General features: G+C 46.2%; 1 protein-coding gene across 3 annotated transcripts in view; it reads left to right on the top strand.

The window, feature by feature from the left end:
• Positions 1-21,152, top strand: part of RASSF5 (Ras association domain family member 5) — a 97,911-nt gene that overhangs the window by 20,401 nt on the left and 56,358 nt on the right. For all 3 annotated transcript variants that reach the window (XR_004645345.1, XM_034767142.1, XM_034767143.1), the window contains exon 2: positions 14,563-14,681. Coding sequence is in view for 2 of the 3 variants with exons in the window: in XM_034767142.1 (XP_034623033.1) it covers positions 14,563-14,681 (119 nt within the window). In the remaining variant the exon portion in view is untranslated. The remainder of the gene's footprint in view (positions 1-14,562; positions 14,682-21,152) is intronic.

Here is a 21,152-nt window from a genome sequence, read left to right as displayed (position 1 = left end):
GAATTTGTGGTACTGGGGAAGATCTGGAGTGAGGCTGTTGTGATTACTTGTTCTCAAATGCTTGTGATCCCCAAACTGTGTGAGTAACTGAATTGGTTTCCCGGAATGCCCCCTTCATTGTACAAGCCAGTGTTTGCTGCTTTCCATTCAGCTCCGGGTTCTCTGACTCATAACAGAACTGTCTGCAGCAACTCCCAGCTTTGCAATTGCATGCAGAGCTGGAGGCCGTCACTGGGACCCAACCCCAAGTTTATCATCAAGGTGTAGGGAGGGGGAGATGGGAATGCTGGTCGGATCAGCTGGAAGTATCTGACCCTGTGTCAGTGGTCTGGAATTACTGCTTTATGAGCCAACCCTCACTTGATCTAGGGAGGGGAGAGGGGATCTGAGGCTACTATGAAGTAGGGGATGGTTACGTTAATTGCTTCATCTTTCCCATGAAGTTTTTGAGGTGCATGTCACTGCACTTACACATACCCCTCATGTGCATCTTTCCAGAATGCTTGCTCCAAAGCTCCATTGCATTCAGCCCAGATAGAGGCCGGTGGTATCTAAACAGGTGACCACCACCTTTCCCCTCCCACTAAGAAAGAGGCTCTATCACCTACCCAGACTGTGAGGTGATGAAGGATCTCCAGACCACAGACTTGTGACCTTTGTTATCCTCATGCGCTGAACTCTTCCCCTCTCTCTTTGCATTAATAACGTTGGGCCTGGATGTGCAGAGTTAGGCTCTGACGTCTGTATTTAGGCACCTGAATAAGAGGCCTGATTCTGAGAGGGCTGACCTGCTCTCTAGCAGTTCTGCGCTTATGAAAACAATTACGCTTGTTAAGGTGCCTAAATTCAGGCTTCGGGGCCTAATTGTAGGGCACCCAAGTTTGAAAATCTTGGTCTATGGTCCCTTAAAAAGTCTGTGGCTTGTTCTAAGACTTGTCCAATTCAGAGGTAACTGAAGGGTGGGCTAAAGAGTCCTAAATTCCAACCTGTTGTTGCTCCCCATGGGGTGAAGACAAAGTTGATCAACAGTATGTTTGTTATGGCTGGCAAGCTGTCCCATGTGACTTCTCTTCTTTGTCCAAGTGAGATATAAGTAGAGTTGGGCAGGAAACAGTTGTTCTGTCCTGTGAACGTTTTTGAGATTTTTTTTTTTCTCATTTTGAATCATGACGAAAAGTCAAAATTTCAAGTAGTCGCGAACCAAAATTTCTTTTGTTTCAGGAAAATCAGAATATTCTGATTTTTACCTTTTTAACCTTTTTTTGTCTAGATAGCTTAAATTTGGAAGTGGGAATCAGTTTTTATTGGAAAACCTGGAATGTTTCATTTTGACAGTTTGTGAACCTTTTTCCCTGACAGTTTCTTGAGTCGGGAAATTCGTTGAACCCAACCTTGTTCCACAGACCGTTTTGGTTTTGACAGAGTGGCATTTTTTCAGTGAAAAATGATTGATCAAAAAATTCTCAGCTGGCTCTAGGTACAAGTAACTGTGGTAGAGTGCGTATATTTTTGATATGGCCCATGGGCTCCAATGTATTCTAAAGGGTTAGGAGCCCTGCAGTATTTCAATAATGTTGAAGATTTTGAATGTTGTTGTGCTGGCAGACACTTCTGCTTGTAATATGACATTCAGTAGCATTACCGAGACTGTTTCCATCGGGCAACAAGTCTTTCTTGGTCAGTGCTCACTTGAGGAGTCTCAGATTTTCCGTTTGCCAAGGCTTCCAACAAGAACGCTGTGTAAGGTCTATTTCCCTAAACACGACCGCACTGCAATAAACACCCATTCTTTCCAGTGGCCTGAGTGACTTGCAGTTGATGAGTCCCAGCCACATTCCCAGTGACAGGAGTCCCTGTCGCCAGAACCACAAGCACAGCTGGATCTAATTGGCACCCTCAGCGGAGAGCGAAGATTAGGGACAGAGCAGGCCAATAGAGCTGGAATGCCCGTCTCCACACAGAGACAGAGCCGTTTAAGGGAAGCTTGGGCTACAGCTGCTGCGGTGTAGGGAGAGCAGAGTTCAGTCCCCGGGGCTGTTGAGAAAAGCTCCTTTCGGTCCTGCTGAATTGATGCACGTGAAGGAATAAATGTCAGAGACGAGCCGGAGCCAAAAAGTTTTTAGATGGGGATTCGCCCACCTGGATAGTGCTTGGCTCGGGGGGCTTAACCCAGAGCTTCAAGGACAAACGTGTTTGCAAAGCTGAACCTTTCCAGTGGGGTTCTGTGACAAAACATTGCCATACAGGTGAACAAGCTAAATCCATCAGAATTCCTGGTATGATTTCCGGTGGGGTACAGAGCGTGGAATACGGAATCAGTCTGCCAGGGGAATTGGCGAGTTGAATTTTTGCCGGGCGGGGGGGGAGGGAGGAGATTTTTTTTTTTTTTTTTTTAATCCTTATTTATATCCTGGTAGCATGTAGAGGCCCCAGCAAAGACCTGGCTCTCCTTGTGCTTCGCGCTGTACGAACAATAAGAGACCGTTGCTGCCCCTAAAAGCTCACAGTACAAATAGACAAGACGGACGGAGGGAGTGTCGTTATCCCTCTTTTACGGTAGGGAAGCTGGGTCCCGGAGGGACGAAGTGACTCTCAAAGTGTCTGTGGCAGAACCAGAAATGGAACTAGGATCTAACGAGTTGCTGTCCAGTGGTTTAACCACAAGACCATCCTTCTCCATCTGTCTCAGTGGGTGTTGAATGCTGTGTGCTCACCCCAACGGAACAAATGGTCCGGATTCAGTTCACCTTCGCCCTAACTTCCGTTCAGCTCTATCATCCCCTGCACAAACTGGGTTTATTTTTCCCCCTCCAGCTGCTGTAGGTGAATGCACAGCTCAAGCAGAACTGGCACCTCCTGCAAAGCATGTGTACAGGACCCTTACTGAGAGGATGTTCTGATTACCCAGAAAGCCGTGCATTACAATTACCGAGTAACCGTTCAGCTCTCTAATTAAAAAAAAAAATCCTTCTTGACTTGCCCCCAGGCATATTTAAGCAAATTGACTCTAAATAGAAAAATGATAAGCAGCTCACGTCAGCTAACTGTGAAATGATAAATGACTTCCCTCTCCCTCTTGAGATTGCTAATGCCTTCCCCTCAGGCACCAGCTCCCCAGCGGAGGTTCAGCTTCTCTGATTCTCAGTCATTCCTCCAGTAAGACAGTGCACGCAGCTGAGCAGACACCACCATTGCCAGGGCAAACATGGGGTATTCCTTCCTTCACCTCTCGGGCTAGCATCGCCAACCCTAAGCGTTCAAAAATCACGCATCAGGTTCCAAAAAAAAAAAAAGATTGGCTTAAAAATCGTATATCGGGGGTATCTGTATTAGTCTGTATCCACAAAAACAACAAGGAGCCCCTTAGGTTTGAGAGCCCAAGCTGCAATGTCCACACTGATATATATATTTTTTCTTTTGCATGCTAGCTGGAGCCCTTTTAGTGTGAGAGTCTGTCGGCCTGGCCTGGGAGACTGGCACTCCGCATCTTGTAAAATAGCCGCACAGGAAGTCTGATGGAACAGGGACTTTAACCCAGGGCTCCCAAATGCAAGGCTAGCCATCCTTCTTTGTGTTCCTTCCATTGTGCAATGACCTGCCAGGTAATGCATGGATTAGGCCCTGACACACCAATGATGCTGAACATATAAATTGCGTTCCTACAGATCTAAGTGCAAGCTTTTTTTTTTTTTTTTTTTTTAAGGAGCTCATTTAGGTTATCTTGAGCCACTTCCCCTCTCCCCAAGCCTGGTGAGTAACAAGGGATTTCTCTCAGTAAAGAGGCAACTTTTTTAAAATTGCAGGGGGATCACAAGTTCCCTGCTAAACATTAGGGCTGCTGCATGTTTAAATTGATAAAGGAATATTGCGCGGGCTTTGTGAAATCACACTTGTTTTGAGCAAATCTTTTATTGATCTTTAAATCTACAGTTAGTTTAGCCTCCAAATGGAAGCTTTGCGTTTAAAAATCACAAACCTGCTGTAAACAGGAAGACCTTTGTGATTTTAAATAAAATCAATGTGAATGGTTTTGTGTTGGGGCTTTAAATATTTCCCAGCAGCATATGCAGCCCAGGACATGAGACGTGACAGCCTATCTTTGCTGCCTAAGTAGAGTAAAACTCTAAATATAGCACAGCTATTAGAAGACAGATTATATATTATATTTGTGCTCAGTTTTAACAATCTCCAGTATTGGGAACACAGGTAAGAAAAACTTGTTCAATTAAAATAAGCTTTTCAGCCCCAGTTCAGCAAAGCACTTAACTATAATGGAGTGTTCTCGACTTCATTGGGATTTAAGCCTGTGCTTGAGTGACTTACTGAATCCAACTTGAATCCTGACAGAGTCCCTTTAATTCTGAAATATTATGCTCTGTAAGGCCACCATCCTGTAAACTCTTCCTCTTAACGAACTGTCCCTGATCTTGCAGTTTCATCCATGTGGCTGGATCCTCACATGCAGGCAGGACAATTGATTTCACCGGGACTCCACATGGATAGACTCTCATGCCCGTGTGCTGTCTCGCTGAACTCAGTGGGCCTCTGTGCAGAGCTCAGGGAACCTGCCCGGCTGGCTTCCGTTGCAGGATTGGAACCATCATGCCATTTCTGAGAGTAGTCCCATTGCCTTTGAGTTAGGGCTATTCACAGGGATGTGTATTCTCCTGAGTAGTGAGTATTTCCAGGATTGGTCCTAACCCTAGAAGTACAGTCATTGCAGAACTATTTTGGAACAGGGTTCCCAATCCAAGGGCTAATATCCAGATCTATGTGGCGTATCCAGTCTTCTATCATTCCTCTATTTTGTGGGTGGTTGGTGGTGTGTTTTTTGTGTGTGTGTGTGTCTGGGTTTTTTTGTCATCTTTTTCTTTTTTTTTTTTTTTTTTTAGTTCAAGAATACATTAAATTATGGTTTGAATATACTTATCCCACAGTCCTTACTTGTTTGTGTGGTCCCAGTGAAATCAATGAGATTGCGCGTGTGAGTAAGGGCTGAAAGATCAGGCTCTCCTTTAATCTATGTTCTGGAGTGAAATAGATCATATAGATAATTTGTGTGTGTTAAATAAAATAGGTAATACACAAGATTCTTCTTGGTGTTTTCTATTTGCTTGTAATGCAGTGGAAAAGGTTGCTTTTTGTTTATACAGTCACCTTATTTTTCTTGTAAACGTTGATACAAAAATCTGGTGCAGCAGATACTGTTTTAAAAATACTCTGTAAATGCTACAGTGTAATGTTAAAGATCAGAATTCTTTTGTGTGTGTGTGTGTGTGTGTGTGTATATATATGTGTGTAATCTCTCCTTGCCTTATTTTTGCCTTTTGTTTTGCATCAAATCAACAAAGCCTAATTTTTTCTTAGCCTATTAGATTCCAGAGCGCCCTGGGAGGAGGAGGGAGGGGAATGATCTCTGTTAAATGACTTGGTGGACTTATAGTAGAACTTGTTCTAGTAGTAGAGTCTAAAAACTGTGTGTGTCCTATCTACATCTTGGGTAGGTTTTATGAGTTTGTTTTTTTTCTCCCCCTCCTCCCCCCCAGTTATGATTTTGAAGAGCTGGTTGTTTTCAGCTATAGAGTTTCCATTTCATACATCCCACCCCCATTTACATAAGGAGCTTTTAAGCGTCATTGATATATGTAGAATACAAATGAATGCATTGATTTTTGTCCTGCGATCGTGGAATTGTCTGGGATCAATTTCACTCTTCCCTGGCCAGCACTGTGTTGGCAGCTGCCAGAGTGAAGACAAGAGTGAGTAGCGAAACCTGGGGCTTGGCAGGAAATCTGTGAAAACTTCGAGAAAAAGCTCAATTGAGGTTTTGTGATTGGAAAAAACTCACAGGATGGTTTGGTGGGGTTTGCTCCCTGCCTCTGCTCATGCCTGGTTGCACTCTCTTTTTCTCTTTTTGTTTTCATAGATCTCCTCAAGCAAGAGGTTAAAAAAACCTGCTCTGTGTAGGCTTAATTTTCCAAGGGATCAGCTCCCACAATCAGGACAGGTTGAGCTCCCCCTATGACACTAAGGTTATGTCTGCATTCGAGTTTTTTTTTTAGCTTGAGTGAATTGATAGTTGACTCAGATTAATTGGCAACCGTGTTTGTTCATGCGAGGCTGGACACTCCATAAATGTTAACGGTAAACGGCAACCTTTGTGGGGTGTCCACCCTAGCATTACAGACCTTGTTAGCCAAATCAACGTCACAGGCAATAAATTAACTGGTTTAAAATGCTCATATAAACCTGCCTTTCGTGCCAAATTTCCAAAAGAGCCCAGCACCCATTGTGAGCACTTTTAAAAATTTGTCTCTGTAAGTCTTTATTTTACATGTAAGCTAAGGAGGTGTGCTAATAGGAGTCAAACATCGGTCCTAAAATGTACTATTTGGGATAACTGAGCTGTGCAAAACCTGTGAACCATTTTGTTATGTAACGTTCGAGGATGAGTTAGCAAACTAAATGATCTCTCAGGGTATTGAACGTATTACAGACGTTGGCTCTCGTTTTCAGATAGGATGTAAAATGAAGGTCATCTGGCTATTTGTGATCATGAAAGGTCCCCTATTGCTTTTCATAAGGGTTGGAGTGATAAATCCTATTCTTTCCAAGTACTAGTTTGGGTGACTGCAATGTCTCCCTACATTTTCCCTGGCAGTATGAATGGGATATGAGACTCTTCTCCAATTCCTGCGTCTCTACTGCACGAAGGGCCTTTGCTGTAAGTCTTGGCAGTTCTGCAGAGCCTTTTATCCGAGGATCATGCAAAGTGCATTACAGAACTTAATGAATTAAGCCTCACAATGCTCTTGTGAGGTAGATCAGTGTTATCCTTATTTGCATAGATGAGGTGTTTTGCTGGGGGGGAACATGATGTTGTGGCAGAACTAGGACTAAAACCTCAGTCTCTATACTCCCAATCCCATACTCCAACCACAAGATCGCCCTTCCTTTCTGAAGGCTTTTCCGCCATCTTAGCCTTCAGAGCTGATGTGCTTGGTGCAGGGCCAGCTCTAACTTTTTTGCTGCCCCAAGTGCAAAAAAAAAAAAAAAAAGCACCGCTCCGCCGTAACAACCTCCCCCCCAAGCGCCGCCCTGCCCCGCTGAAACAACCCCCCCAAGTGCTGCGCCGCCGAAACAAACAAACCAAAAACCTCGAACGCTGCCCCGCCGAACCAAAACAAAAAACCCAAGCGCTGCCCCGCCACCCAAAGATTGGCCGCCCCTTACAAGGTGCTGCCCCAAGCACATGCTTGGTCGGCTGGTGCCTGGAGCCGGCCCTGGCTTGGTGAGCTTTCTGGTGCTGCTGGAACTCTGGAAGAAACAAATCTCACCTCCTTCTGGAAGGAGCCAGGTATCTCCTCCAGTTCTGCAAAGTTTAAAAACCCTTCCAACAAACTGTGAAACAGCAAGAGGGGGGAAAAATCTAACAGTAATCCCTTCATTGAGCACTGTGGAGGCAGCGTCTCAGCCCAGCAAGGCAGGAGGTTACCTTGCAGTGAACCCTTAGTGCCCTCTCAGTTGTATTATCATTGGATTCCAGTAACAGGAACATCCAAGGCTGATGTTAACGAGTTGCTTTGGGAATAGTTGCTTAGGGAAATTTAAAAGATCCTGCTCCGGTCCTGGGCATTGCTCTATAGTAACCCAAGCTGCATAGCAGTTTGTCCATGCTTTGTCACCTGTGGTGGAATTGCGGTTTGCTAGTTAGAGCAGGAGACCTGGGCTTAGAACTCATGGGTTCTCTTACCAGCTTGGGAGGATGGGCAAGGGAGGGGAGAGTGAAGAGGGGGATGATAGGAGAGGGGTTTGACTAAGGGATTGAGGTCCTGGCTCTGTCACTGACTAGGTGTGTTGCCTTCGGCAAGTCACTTAACCTCTCTGTGCCTTATCTTACCCATCTGTAGAATGGATACAATAATACTCCCTACCTCACAGGGAAAGATAGTTAATGTTTCTAAAAACACTTTGGGTTATTCAGACAAAAGGGGCCATAGAAGTGAACTAACAAAACCATAATATTTGTAAAGCTGCTGTTTGTTTGACTCCTAAGAGATGGGTCTTTAGCTGTCTTTTCAAAGCAGAGACCCTTTTTATTCTAAAAAATGGTGTCTTTTAATTGAGAGACTGTTGGCCATTTGGGAAAATAAATCTTAACTCAAACAACAACAACTTCCAAAACATCTCAGTTGTTGGTTTAGACTAAATGTTACTGTGTTGTCTGAAATGTCAACTAAATGTGCCACATGTTTTAAATAAAAGAATGGCAGATGAAAGGATATGCGGAGTGTGCCTATGAATATTAATTTGCTCCAGAATGGGGATGAAAGCCCTTTAATGAGGGATTCTTTTACCTAACATTGATATGATCAAGACTCTCTAATAGCTGCTCTGTGTGCAATTACACCAGTGACTGAATCCTGTACTGAAAAAAACAGCCTAAGCAAGCAGGTTTACGAAAGCCGGGATGGACAAATGTCTGGTGGTGTGAGCCTGGGACTGAGGCAACAGAACTGCTGGGTTCTGTTCCCACGACTTCCGTTGACTTGCTGTGTGAGCTGGGACAAGCCGCTGCCAAATCTTTAAACGTGACCCCTGAGTTTTGGGTGTCCAGCTTGTGGAAACTTGGGCCTGATTTCTAGGTGCTTCTTTGCCCATCAGACCTTCGGAGTCTCCAGCTGGGCTTCCAAAGCCAGTGGCTACTTCAGTCCCTTTATGCCGCCGTATTTTTCATCCTTCAAACGGGTATAACACACCGCTCCTTGGCAGTTCATGACCCCAGCACTTCTGGGCTTGCCGCATCAGTTATGAACGTAAAAAAATTGCCTGAGCCCCGGCACCTCTTTCATTACAAATGAAGCACCGCTCCCTGAGGTACTGGGAGGGCTGGCGTTTATAAAGCACCGCGAGACCCTCAGATGGAAGATGCTGCGTTTGGGCAAAGGATTGTTATTTGAGATGGGCGTGTGCTAAAAGCCCCAACCCCGCCACCTTCCATTTGGTGGTGTTTGAAACCTGGATCTGAACTGCAGCTTCATCTCCCATCTCCAATTATTATTTGGAGCTTTGAGCTCTGAAAGTGCTCAGTGCAGTTGGAACCACAGTCCTTTAGAGTCCTCGAGGTGCAACGGAGAACTCCCATTGACTTTAGGGCAAACTGTGAGCGAAGAATTGCTGCTGCCCTGTTGTTAATACCCTCTCTCTCTCAGCCAGAGAATTGTGGGCTTGCACAGTCCAGTGCTGACTACACAATGCAACGCCAGGGGAGTGTTGCTATCCTGTTGATGCGCCATCCTTCAGATGAGATGCTGAGCAGGTGACCCCTCCTGCCCATCTGTTACCTTTCAGAACACAAGCAGACTTGCGCTTGTGCTCTCTCTCGGTGGCCCCCTAGTGGTGATGGGACAAAGATGATAGGAAAGGCTTTGCTACTCAGGAGTTTGAGAGCCACCTGCACAATCCTTTATCTGATGCGTGCTATGGGTGCCTGGAGTATGAACGAGGCCTAGGTCTATAAAACAAAACCCTGGTTCCGTTCCATGGCTTTGCAGCTGCAAATTAACCAGCACTTTGCAATGCAAGAGCTAATATGCATCTCTAAGCACAGCCAGATAGAATGGTTGGATAATTACTATCTTTTTGAAAGCTCCACTGTGATATTTTAATTTGCTGCAGCAGCAGATGCCAAGTGCAATACACATTTTGCTTTATGGAAAATATCTGGTAGCCAATCTAATGCTGTTGATTGAATTGCTTTTTTCCCCCAGTAACCTCTCTGGAATTTTGGCTAATGTAAAAGGGAAAGCAAGTTCGGTTATAAATATAGTTAAAATTGAAAAGGCTCACATGGGTCATGTAAATACCAACAGGATGTTTTAGCTGTAGTTAAGGTGCCACAAGTACTCCTGTCCTTTTTAGTAAACTACATTCAAGTCAAATCTTTGACAGAGGAGGATGGGAGAACGGCAACAAATTTAGGCCAACACGTAGCTTTTAGTAAAGAGAAATGGTCAAGCCACATATGGTGCAGGATGCAAACTTTGCTGTGCTGCGATTGCCTTTGAAAATCGTTCTTTATAACAAAAAGAGGCCAAAGCAAAATGCTCACTTCCTAAAGTTCTTTATGGAGCTTCTGCTTTATCGAGCAGTTCAACATCTTACAGTAACACAGATCATCTTCTGAGAAAAGCCGTGTCAGTTCTTTGTTTGTGCCTAGGCAGTGTGTGTACAAGCAGGGAGCTAGGTAACATGTCAGCTGTACGTTTGAGACCATGTGAAATTTCCAATATCCTATCCAAGGGCGTTTCCAGGCAGAATCTGACAATAGATTTATGATTTAGGCACATACTTCAGTTACAGTAACTGGCAATGAAAATGCTGATACAGAGAGACCTCTTTTCTTCCTAAACTTGCTCTTATAAATTGCTATGTAATCATACTAAACACCTGCATAATGCTATTTAATCCAAGGTTCTCAAAATGGCTTATAAAAAGCAGATCAGTATTCATCTTAGGTACTTATCTGGCCCCCATCACCACAGTATCTGAAGGACTCCCAATATTTAATGTATTTATCCTCACAACACCTCTATAAGCCATGGCAGTGCTACTATCCCCATTACACAGCTGGGGATCTGCTGCCCAGAGAGACTAAGGGTGTCTTCACTGACAAACTTTCTTTTTACTATGGGTGTTAGCTCTTTGGCTGGCTGTAAAAATGTAGTGAAGCCAGGGCACTTCAGTTTTACTGCAAGGCCAACCACGGATAGGGGCTATGGTGCTGACCTCACTTGGCTACCTCACAGTTAACACTCCAGGTGCCTCACCTCCTCTTAGGATCTGTAACCAAGATAACTCACCGGTGTCACCTTGTCATAAAGAAGGGCGGGGGACCCCCTTTCCAGCGGTGAAGACAAGGCATTTATGACTTACTCCTGGTTTGTAGAGGAGTAGGGAACTGAACCCAGGTCTGCTGAGTCCCAGGCTAGTGCCCAAAGCCTTGGCCTGTCCTTCAGTGTTATCCCGTTTTGCTGATGGGGGAAACTGATACGTAGAGATGTGAAATGGGCTTACCATAGAAATGCAGGGCTGGAAGGAACCTCGAGTTAGCCAACCCTTGTGCTGAGGCAGGACCATGTAAACCTAGACCATACAGAACCTGGGAATGGATCACTCGATTACCTGCTCTGTTCATTCCCTCTGGGGCATCTGGCATTGGCCACTGTCGGTAGACAGGATACTGGGCTGGATGGACCTTTGGTCTGACCCAGTATGGCCATTCTTATGTTCTTATCCCTGACAGGTGTTTGTCCAACCTATTCTTAAAAACAACCAATGAGAGGGATTCTACAACCTCCCTTGGTAACACGTTCCAGACCTTAACTATCCTTCTAGTTAGAAAGTTTTTCCTAACGTATAACATACATCTCCCTTGCTTCAGGTTAAGCCGATTGCTTCTTGCCCTCCCTTCAGGAGACATGGAGAGGAGTGGATCACCATCCTCTTTTTAATGGCCCATCATATATTTGAAGACTGTTATCAGGTCCCCCTTTGTCGTCCTTTCTCAGGACTAAACATGCCCAGATTTTTTAACTTTTCCTCGTAGGTCACGTTTTCTAAACCTTCATCATTTTTATTGCTCTCCTTTGGACTCTCCCCAATTCGTCCACATCTTTCTTAAAGCGCAATGCCTAAAACTGGGCACCATACTCCAGCCGAGCTCTCACCAGTGTTGAGTAGAGCGGAAGTTATCTCCTGGGTCTTACATATGACACTCCTGTTAATACACCCCAGAACGTTGTTACCCTTTTTCTCAACTGCATCAGCTTGCCCCGTGTCACACAATGAGTCGATGTCGGAGCTAGAAATAGAACTCAGAAGTCCTATTTTAGGCCTTAAATATCAAACCAACACTTTACGTACAAGTTACTGGTTACATCACTGGTATCAGAAGGAAGGGTTCTTGCTTCAGTTTAGCAGAGCCTTGCAATAGACTTGTTCTTCCGCTGCTAGAAAATCAGTCTCTTAAACCCCCAGCACAAGAGGTGCAGTAAGATGTGGAGAGATATCGGCTGCGACGCCCGAAGGAGCATTGCTATAAAGACTTGCAAGGCGCTGTGAATTGAGTGGAATGGGATGTTACCTTCTACTCTGTGTATCCAAGTGTCAGCACTTCTCATTTCAGATCAGGAGAAAAACTAGTCAAGAGTAAGGCAGGAAACTCCACCTGTGTCAGCTTTTAATTAGTACAGGTTTCCTTTGGGCAAGGGTGTGAGCGACCAGGCACTGCTGTAGCAGAGAATTTTGTGCCCTGCTAGATACATTTCCTCACCCACCAAGAGAAAGCAGGATTGTGCCAGACACTCCCCCTGCCACAGTTCTAACCATTTCTCTCTCTCCTCACCACTTTGAGATACTTTGCGTGCTGAGAAACCAAGCTGAATCTATGAACCTTTCCTCTGGTTGGGAAGAGAGTTGGGATGCTGGTAATGGTCTAGTGGAAAAATACAGGGCTCGTAGCTGGGAAATCCTTGACTGCATCCCAGCTCTGCTTCTGGAGTGGGGTTTTGGTCCAGCTGGTTAGTGAGCTGGGAGCCAGAGAGACAACTTCAAATCCAAATGCTCCCAAAGAGCTTATTCTGGGCTCGTCTCATCCGTAGCTTGACCACCTGTGAATGGTTTCTTGTATTGGTCAGTTCGGAATTTTTTTGGAGGGGGAAGGGGTCAGTATTTCTCTCTCTGTTTGAATATCTGGGAGGGCACATCTCTTAGTGCACTAGTTGTAGTCGAGTGTAACGTCTTGCACTAGGAAACACAAACCACTCAAAGAAATGTGGATTAATTAATTTATTTTTTTGCAGTGGATCCATGTCTCACTCCGAATCCTCTTCAAGTTGTTCAACCTGAGCAGAGCTCAGTACCCACATGGAACAATTTACAGGACAAGGGTCTTAATTTTTTTTATCACCTTTGCAGCAAATGTAGATGTCCTTGGATCCAAGTAACCTAAACAATGCACTGTACTGAGTGCACTGTACTTACGACTCTTACGGTACTCTGGGAATCAAAGCGTACAGTATTTCTCCTGTGAAGAATGTGCCTCTGGCTTATCTGAGAAATTAGAGTTTGAACAGGAAAAAAAAACAAACCCTGATATTTTCCTTCCAAAGTGTTCCACGTAGAAATAAAAGGAAAGAAATGGGAAGAAAACACTGCAAAGCTTTTCATTGCTCATGGCAACACAGTTCTAAAATTACCCTCCCCCCTTTGTAAGTTATCTCTGTGTATGGGTAAAAGTACTCGCTGCTACTCATGCAAGTATTGCTAATGTTGTGTGTGTACTGGGACAAGCTGGCTTTTTCATGTTTAATTACAGTGCTCTTCACACTTTGGGTTTATGGGTTATTTTTTCCCCCCCTTTCTCATGGTGCATCACCAGCTGCTAATCTCTAGAGCTCACCTTCCTCTCTACCACAGTGTCTTAGCCTAAATGGGAGTAGGTTTTTTTTTTCATTATTATTTTTGCCTTTATGCATTCTGATGCCAAACGAATGTTTAAGGCAAGTGCTGAGACATCAAAGCTTGTGTAGTGTTTAGTGTTTCATGTAGGTGAGGCTGTTGGCACGTGCTACTGAGAATTCCATTAGTTTTTTCAATCTGACAGATGCCATGTGGGGCTCTGAGACTGAATGCTCTTTGAGGCAGAGACCTGGCGGTGGGGCTGGTCTGCAAAGCACCACGTATACTTGGAGCGCTGCTGAAGTAACGATGTGAAAACCAGTTACATCACCGAGATCATTTGAATAACCTCTATGCCAAGCCAATACTCATAGGCTTCTGTTCACTGGTAAAGTATAAACTTCAGCCCATTAACAATTGTGATTATTTGCTGCTTCTCTGGTACCTTTTGTCTCAGGGTATCCAGGTACTCAGCAAATACTAGTGAAAGCCTCAGTATCCCCATGAGAGAGGGCTGTATTATTACCCTCATTTCACATATGGGTCAACTGAGGCTCAGTGAGGTCATAATTTGCCCAAGGTGTGTTAATCTAAACAGTATAGTCAAGAATAGGACGTAGGAGTCCTGACTCCCAGTTTTCCAACCGCTAGTCTGCAACAATTTCCATTAACTCGTCTTTATTGGTACTTCATGTATACAGCTGCCTGGTTTGCATATGCATTTGCATGCTTGGTCACAATAAATGTGCATGCAAATAACCAATTAGGCATCTGATAGACCGTTTGTGTGTGTCATTGTAGTAAATGTTTCTTTGCGCATCACCTAGTACAATGGGGCCTGAGGCCTGTGTAGGGTTTGGAGGCACTGCCCCAATGGAAATAATAATTGTGGCTACAATTTGGGTAGGCATATGCATGCTTCACTTCCAGTGGTGCCATCCTGAACATCCGGTTCTGTAACTTCAGAGTCTGACCTTCAGCAGTAATCTGATCCCTTTTATTTCTCACTGTTTCATTGTTCTGTTTTTATCCCCCTTGAAAGCCAGTCATTTATTTCTAAAGCATCCTTCATTTTTGTTTTTGTTTTTTCCCCCTGCTCAGATTGCAAATATACTTGCCATCAGGAATGCAGAAGCCTGATTCAGCTGGACTGCAGCCAACAAGGACAGCCCCAGAACAAACCCTCGCCAGAAAATACACTGACGCACAACTGCAGCCAGGTACGGATTGGGGAGCCCCTGTGCTGGGGGGCTGGCGGGAGGGGAAGGGGATAAGAGGGTGTTTGGAGTTGTATATGGAGAGGGGAGGGTGGGGGGTTGCTTTTCTGGCAAGCAGAGGCAGTGCGTTGCAGAGAGATGATGGCATGGCATTCTCGTCGTCTTCAGTGCTAATTACACTTCACCAACACACACACTTTTTTTAAGCACCTCCCAATTAAATTCCTGTCCCTTTAGATTTCAGAGCTCTTGCCCTGCTGTAGTTTAACATGAGCTCTTAGCTTCTCTACTTAAAAAGAACAGGAGTACTTGTGGCACCTTAGAGACTAACAAATGCATATATGCATCCGAAAAAGTGGGCTGTAGTCCACGAAAGCTTATGGCCTAATAAATTTGTTAGTCTCTAAGGTGCCACAAGTACTCCTGTTCTTTTTGCGGATACAGACCAACACGGTTTCTACTCTGAAACTTCTCTACTTAGTTTACCTGGGAGGATTTGCCAGGTGGATCAAATCATGCTTCCAAGGCAGGTAACCAGAAGAAGCTGTCTGATGGTTCTTGGGCAGGGTGGAGCATGGGATCAGCTTGCGCTGTGCAGCGTGATTATCCCATTCGTTGAGTGCACAGCTACAAATGTTTGTCGAGAGCCTTAAAATCCAGTCATCACTACAGCTGCTTAACCGAAGGTGCCTATGGGGCAGCACCGTGCACAAAAACCAGTGCGTTGCCATGGAAACAACAAGCCTCTTTGAGGCAGGACAGCAGCGTATTTTTGTGTGTGTGTGTGGGGGGGGGGGTTGTGCATTTGCTGCTGCTTTGCCTGCCCCTTGTTAGAATGGGTCAGGTGTTCAGCAGTCCACAGCAACGCTAGAGCGTGGAAAATGGAGGCAAATTCCACCTGCCGTTTGCTTTTGGCGGAATGCAATTTAGCAAAGATGGATTTTGCTGGGGCATGTCATGAAGCTTGATGCCCTTGATTAAAACTTGGAAAGCAAGAGAATATAGACACGCATCTCCCATTGGTGATAAGGGATAGTGCGTGTCGGTTCCTTGCGCGGCTTTGAAAATCTCAACCATTCACTCTTACAGAAAGTGCGGTGGGTTCTTCAGTGACCGCCACTGGTCAGGAACTTTAGTGTTTGCGTCCAGTCCGGAGAAGGATGCCACAGTGCATTGCAACCCCAGTTCAGCAAGGTGCCGAAGCAGATGCCCAATTGTAAGCCAGCAAGCCATTCAAGTGAAGTCAGTGGGAGTACTCCGATGCTTAGTTAGGCCTCTGTGTAAGAACTTAAGATCCAGAGAAATAGAAAGGGTCATCAGTCGCATTATTCACTTTGTTTCTAAAATCTTCCCCTGCCAAATGAATGATGCAAAATGTTACAAGGCTGTTCCAATATCCGTTTATCTCACAGTGAAATTCACAGTAATAGTCTTTCACTGGCTTCATGCAGGATGTTAATATCAAATGACAGCAGTGAGGGGTCCATGGAGAAACGTTTGCCCGGATAATAGATTGCCGTCTCAGCTTCTCTTTCCATCTGAAGAGGAGCCTTGATTGTGCTCAAGTCTGCATCCCAAAAGTGCAACTTAACTACAGAAAAGAAGAGATTGGTGGTGGCAGGGGAAGCCAGCATTGAAAATGCAGGCGACCTGCAGCTGCACTGAGGGTGGATTCATAGAATATCAGGGTTGGAAGGGACCTAAGGAGGCCATCTAGTCCAACCCCCTGCTCAAGGCGGACCAATCCCCAGACAGATTTTTGCCCCAGATCCCTAAATGGCCCCCTCAAGGATTGAACTCACAACCCTGAGTTTAGCAGGCCAACGCTCAAACCTGGATGTCAACAGGAGAGCAAAAAGTTGGTGTCAGTGAGACACATCCACTTCCTCCACTATGGTTGTGGCTGTGCTGTACCCTCCACATCCTTAATATTGCTCTGAGATGTAAAGGGGAGGGCAACACCAGAAGCAGCATGAGTGTCTGGGCAAAGGTTAGACAAACACCTCTCAGAGACGTCTAGCTAATACTTAGCCCTGCCTCGGTGCAGGGGAGTGGACTAGACTACTAGAGGACCTATTGAGGTTCCTGCCAGTTCTACATTTCTGTGATGCTATGATTGCTGTTTGGTGGTGGTGGCTAGCCAGGCACAGGAATAAAAGACCTGTTGGCTGAGTTGGGTATGTGTCAGCCTAGTGCTCCGGTTTGGCGTGGTTCCCCTGCCAGATTCTCATTAAGTTCTTGGCAGCAGCAGATGCTTCGTGCATCTGGTCAAAAGTCCCTGCACGTTGTCACTAAGGAGGGGAGCTATTGGGATGGGGCAGCGGCACATTCACGTCACCATGTACGAGGCCTGCTGCTAAGTCATTGCATATCCACCACATCAGGGAAGTCTTGGCCACTCCCTGATCCTGGCCATCGCCAAACCAAATACCAGCAGGAAACCTGCAGGGCTGAGCTGCCAGGCTTTACTGAAGGGGGTCACGTTGCAGTCAGCCTTGCTGGATGAGCTACTGTTTGAGTTGCCTGTTACCCAAGTGTATTTAATGAACCGTTCAGCCTCCACTGATTCCATCCATTAGAGGGCAGAAGTGCTCAATTATGTGTCAGAAGTCCTAAACTGCCGAGGGTAAATGAGATTCTCCTATAGCCGAAGTCAGTTTTCGAGAACAAGGATAATGGTGAGCTCAGTCCCTTCTTTTGTCATGAAGTCCTGAATGATTATGGATCTTTTCGTCTTCTCCAAGGTTCAGATGCCTAGATTAGTCCCTCTCTGCTGCGTCCTTAATCTGCCGGTATTTGTGCCGCAAAGGGAGGTGATTTAAAGCTGGTCATGGGTGACTTTTCCGCTTAACAATAGAAACAGTGTTAGGTTGGCAGCTAAGACCTGTGGGCACCGTCCACGTGGCAAACAATGGGATTTGGACTGTGACCTGCTGGTGCCGTTGCCAGCCCTGGGAGGGTGGAAGGACTGGACGTTTTGTGGTTGAGGGGGGGTCTCAGAATTCCATTCATCACGATTCGGGCCCTACCAAATTTGCCATCCATTTTGGTCCATTTCACAGTTATAGGATTTTTAAAATCGTAAATTTCAGTTTCAGATATTTAAATCTGAAATTTCACTGTGTTGTAACTGGGGGGGTCCTGACCCAAAAATGTTTTTTTTTGGGGGGGTAGGGGAGGGGTTGCAAGGCTATTGTAGTGGGGGTCATGGTATGTCACACTTACTTCTGCTCTGCTGCTGGTGGTGGCGCTGTCCCCAGAGCTGGGCTCCTGGCAAGCAGCTGCGGAGTTTCCTGCGGTCGGGGAAGGTTCCCAGAAATGGGTCTAACCTGGTCCTGGGAGTGGGCCCTGCAGGGGAAGAGGAAGTCATGTTCTTCCCCCCCCAGCCCAGCTGGGACTAGCATCTGGAGTCCGGCTCAGGGTAAGAGCCCACAGCCCTGCCCCTCCCCTACACTAGCCAGATTTCACGGGGAAGATCAGATTTCACGGTCTGTGTTGCTTTTTTCATGGTCGTGAATTTGGTAGGATTCTAAACATGATAGTTTGAACAGCAGAAGAGTTTAGAGAGGGTGGTCAATGTGCTAGAAGCTGTACGTTCATCTAGTAAGAGAGAGTCCCTGCCCCAAAGATTTTACAGTCTGAATAGACAAGGCAGGCAAAGGAAGGTTTATCCCCTTTTTACAGATGGGGAACTGAGGCATGGAGAGGTGAAGTGACTGGCCCAAGGTCACACACACAGTCTGGCAGAGCAGGGAATTGACCCCAGATTTTCTCAGCCCCTGTCTAGTGCCTTAACCAGAAGGCCACCCCTCTTTTACCAAGAGTTCTACTCAGCCATATTTGAGCTGGGTCACTAGCAATGAATATTGCAATAAACTGGGGCAAACAGATTGTGTCCATTTTAGGCTACCAGAACTCGATCCTCCATGATATGGCCAGTTTATTTTTGCAGTTTGTGGGCTGCAGTGGGAGGCAGGTTGGTCACTGGGCTGCAGTGGGTGAGTACTGACCTAGATGTCCAAAGTCAGCGTGCCTTTGGAAGGTGGCATCTCCTCCCCTCGGGAATGCTCACCTAGGGATGAATGTTCTGTTCTGACAGCGTTGCTTTAGCACTGTGACCAAAAATGGTCTGAACAGTCTGATCTGATTACCAGAGAGAGCGATAGCCTGTAAATCCTGAAGTGCAGGCAAAAACAAACATGCCTCAAGCCCGTGACAGAAGCCAACAAATATCAGCAGGGATCTAAATAGCTAAGTTGTACCTTAATTAAGTAAATATTGGCTCCCGCAGACTGATAAAATCAGCAGGTCCTGTTTGGTTTGGACAGATCAAACTGCGTGTTCTAGCAAAAGTGGAATGAGACCATATCCTTTTATCAACAAACTGCTGCATTCCAGCTTTCGGGCCTGTTCCCCGCATTCTCCTTTTATGAGCAGACCTCTCCGATAGCCTCTCTCTCACAAAGCCACCTCTCAAGCGGTAGAACTTTGCACGCCACCCCTGGTACCTAGTTCACCTGCCGTGCCCAGCAATGGCATTTCCTAAAAGAGGTTCAGTCAACGCTGATGGCGAAAATCCACCACAGACCAGGGTGCACAATGGCCCATCCAGCTCTCAGTGGATCTTGATTACCAAGGAGAGGCCACTTTGGTGTGCAAGGATGGGAAAATCTCTTTAAAGCGAGACAGCGCTGTTACTCCAGTACACTACAAACAGTGAGGAACATTCCCTGCCCCAATGACCTTACAATCGAAATAGACCAGACAGGCAGTAAGAGCTAGGCGACCAGACAGGTAAAACGATAGGAACTACAAAACTTGGAAGTTAGCACTGATGAGACTTTCCTTTCTGTATTCCTTGCCCTAGGGCTTGCTTTGGCCTGATATTTGCAAAGTACCCATTATTATTTAATATGCTACCAAAGGTCTGCCTGGCACTCTGAAAACCCAAGTTCTGTGCCCTGAGGAGCTTGCAGTCTAAACCCCTGAATCAGAGAGGTGGGAGTGCGTATAGCTGGGTGGGATTGGTGCTAGAAGGTTAAGGGAAGGAGCAACTTTTAAGAAGCAGAGGGAATTCCTGTTTTCAGAGCAGCAGAGTCACTTTGAAGCCCCATCCACAGCACAGTCATGTGCCCCAAACCTCTCTGCAGCCGGAAGGGGCCCTGCTGCTCAGTTTTTGTTTTGCAGGAGGACCAGTGTCTTACCTAGTGGTGTCGCTTGGGGGAGCTGGGTGGTAAGTGAGGCCTGGAATTGCATGCGTATGTGTTTGCATTGCAATGCCCGGTGAGTGCTGCAGGCAGCCAGGAAGGTGCAATGTGATCGCTTTGGTACCTGGACAGCATTTCAGGGCACAACAGGTTGCAAAGGAAATGCAGCTAAACAGCCTGATTTTTCAGTGGTGCTGAGCACCTGCAGTTCCCACTGATTTCGGTAGGAGCTGGGGTCGTCCAAGACTGGAAATCCAGCCAGTGGCTTTTCGAAGGATAGTGTCTTGTGAGTTACTCAGAGGTGGTTCTGGCCTGAATACACAGCTGTTCCTAGTGTAAGGGGAGAGGGACTTTACACTGATTTTCATCCTCCGTGTTCACCTGGTGATTGCAAATACTCAGTGAAATCCCCTCACTTGCTGTGTAATTGGAGCTGATCCAAAATATGTCATCCCTCCGAGTTAAATTAACTTCCCTCTCAGAGCACTAAGCCACTTTATATGGGGAACTGCTCTGGCCTGTGGAGGGAGGCACTCAGCCTATGAACAGGGCACAGCACAGCTTTACAGAGGAGGGTCAGTATCTTAGCTCCATTATATATGGGGAAACTGAGGCAGAGAGAGGAAATGAATTTAACAAGTTGGGCTCGATGCAGGAATCGCTGAGTGAAATTCTCTGCCTGTGCTATGCAGGAGTCCTTGAGTTGAAGGCCAGAGGGACCACCCGATCCTCTAGTCTGACCTCCCTTATGTCACCGGCCGCCAACACCACCCCGCACCCGGACACAATTACAGCCCACAGGAGACTAGACTGTTGTGCCACAGGCAGAGCACAGGAGTGACCAAAGCGCACCAGTGCTCGAGGCCTCTGCAACGTCTGGGAATTGAGGAAGTGAGAGGAAACCCGGATAATCCTGGCAAGTGACCTCCATGCTACAGAGGAAGGTGGAAACCCTCTGAAGGTCACTGCCAATCTGACTTGGGGAAGAATTGCTTCCAAGCCCTGCACATGGCGATTGGTTAGACCCTGAGCATGTGAGCAAGAACCAACCAGCCAGGCACTTAATAGAGGCTGCTTGGTGCCACCTCAGAGCCGTGGCCCACCCCATCAATGTGCCAACTTCAGCTGTCGCCGTCTTTGATGCTTCAGAGGAAGGCGACACAAAACCCCAAGCCCCAGAACACATCGGGGGTGGGGTGGGGGAGGGAGAACTCTTCCTTACCCCTATGGGTGACTGGCTGAAGCCCTGAAGCATGAGGAGGAGGTC

Source organism: Trachemys scripta, chromosome 4 (genome assembly GCF_013100865.1).
Source record: "Trachemys scripta elegans isolate TJP31775 chromosome 4, CAS_Tse_1.0, whole genome shotgun sequence".
NCBI classification, from domain to species: Eukaryota; Metazoa; Chordata; order Testudines; family Emydidae; genus Trachemys; species Trachemys scripta.
Note: the sequence above shows the minus strand (reverse complement) of the source record. Positions and strands in the feature narration are given on the sequence as shown.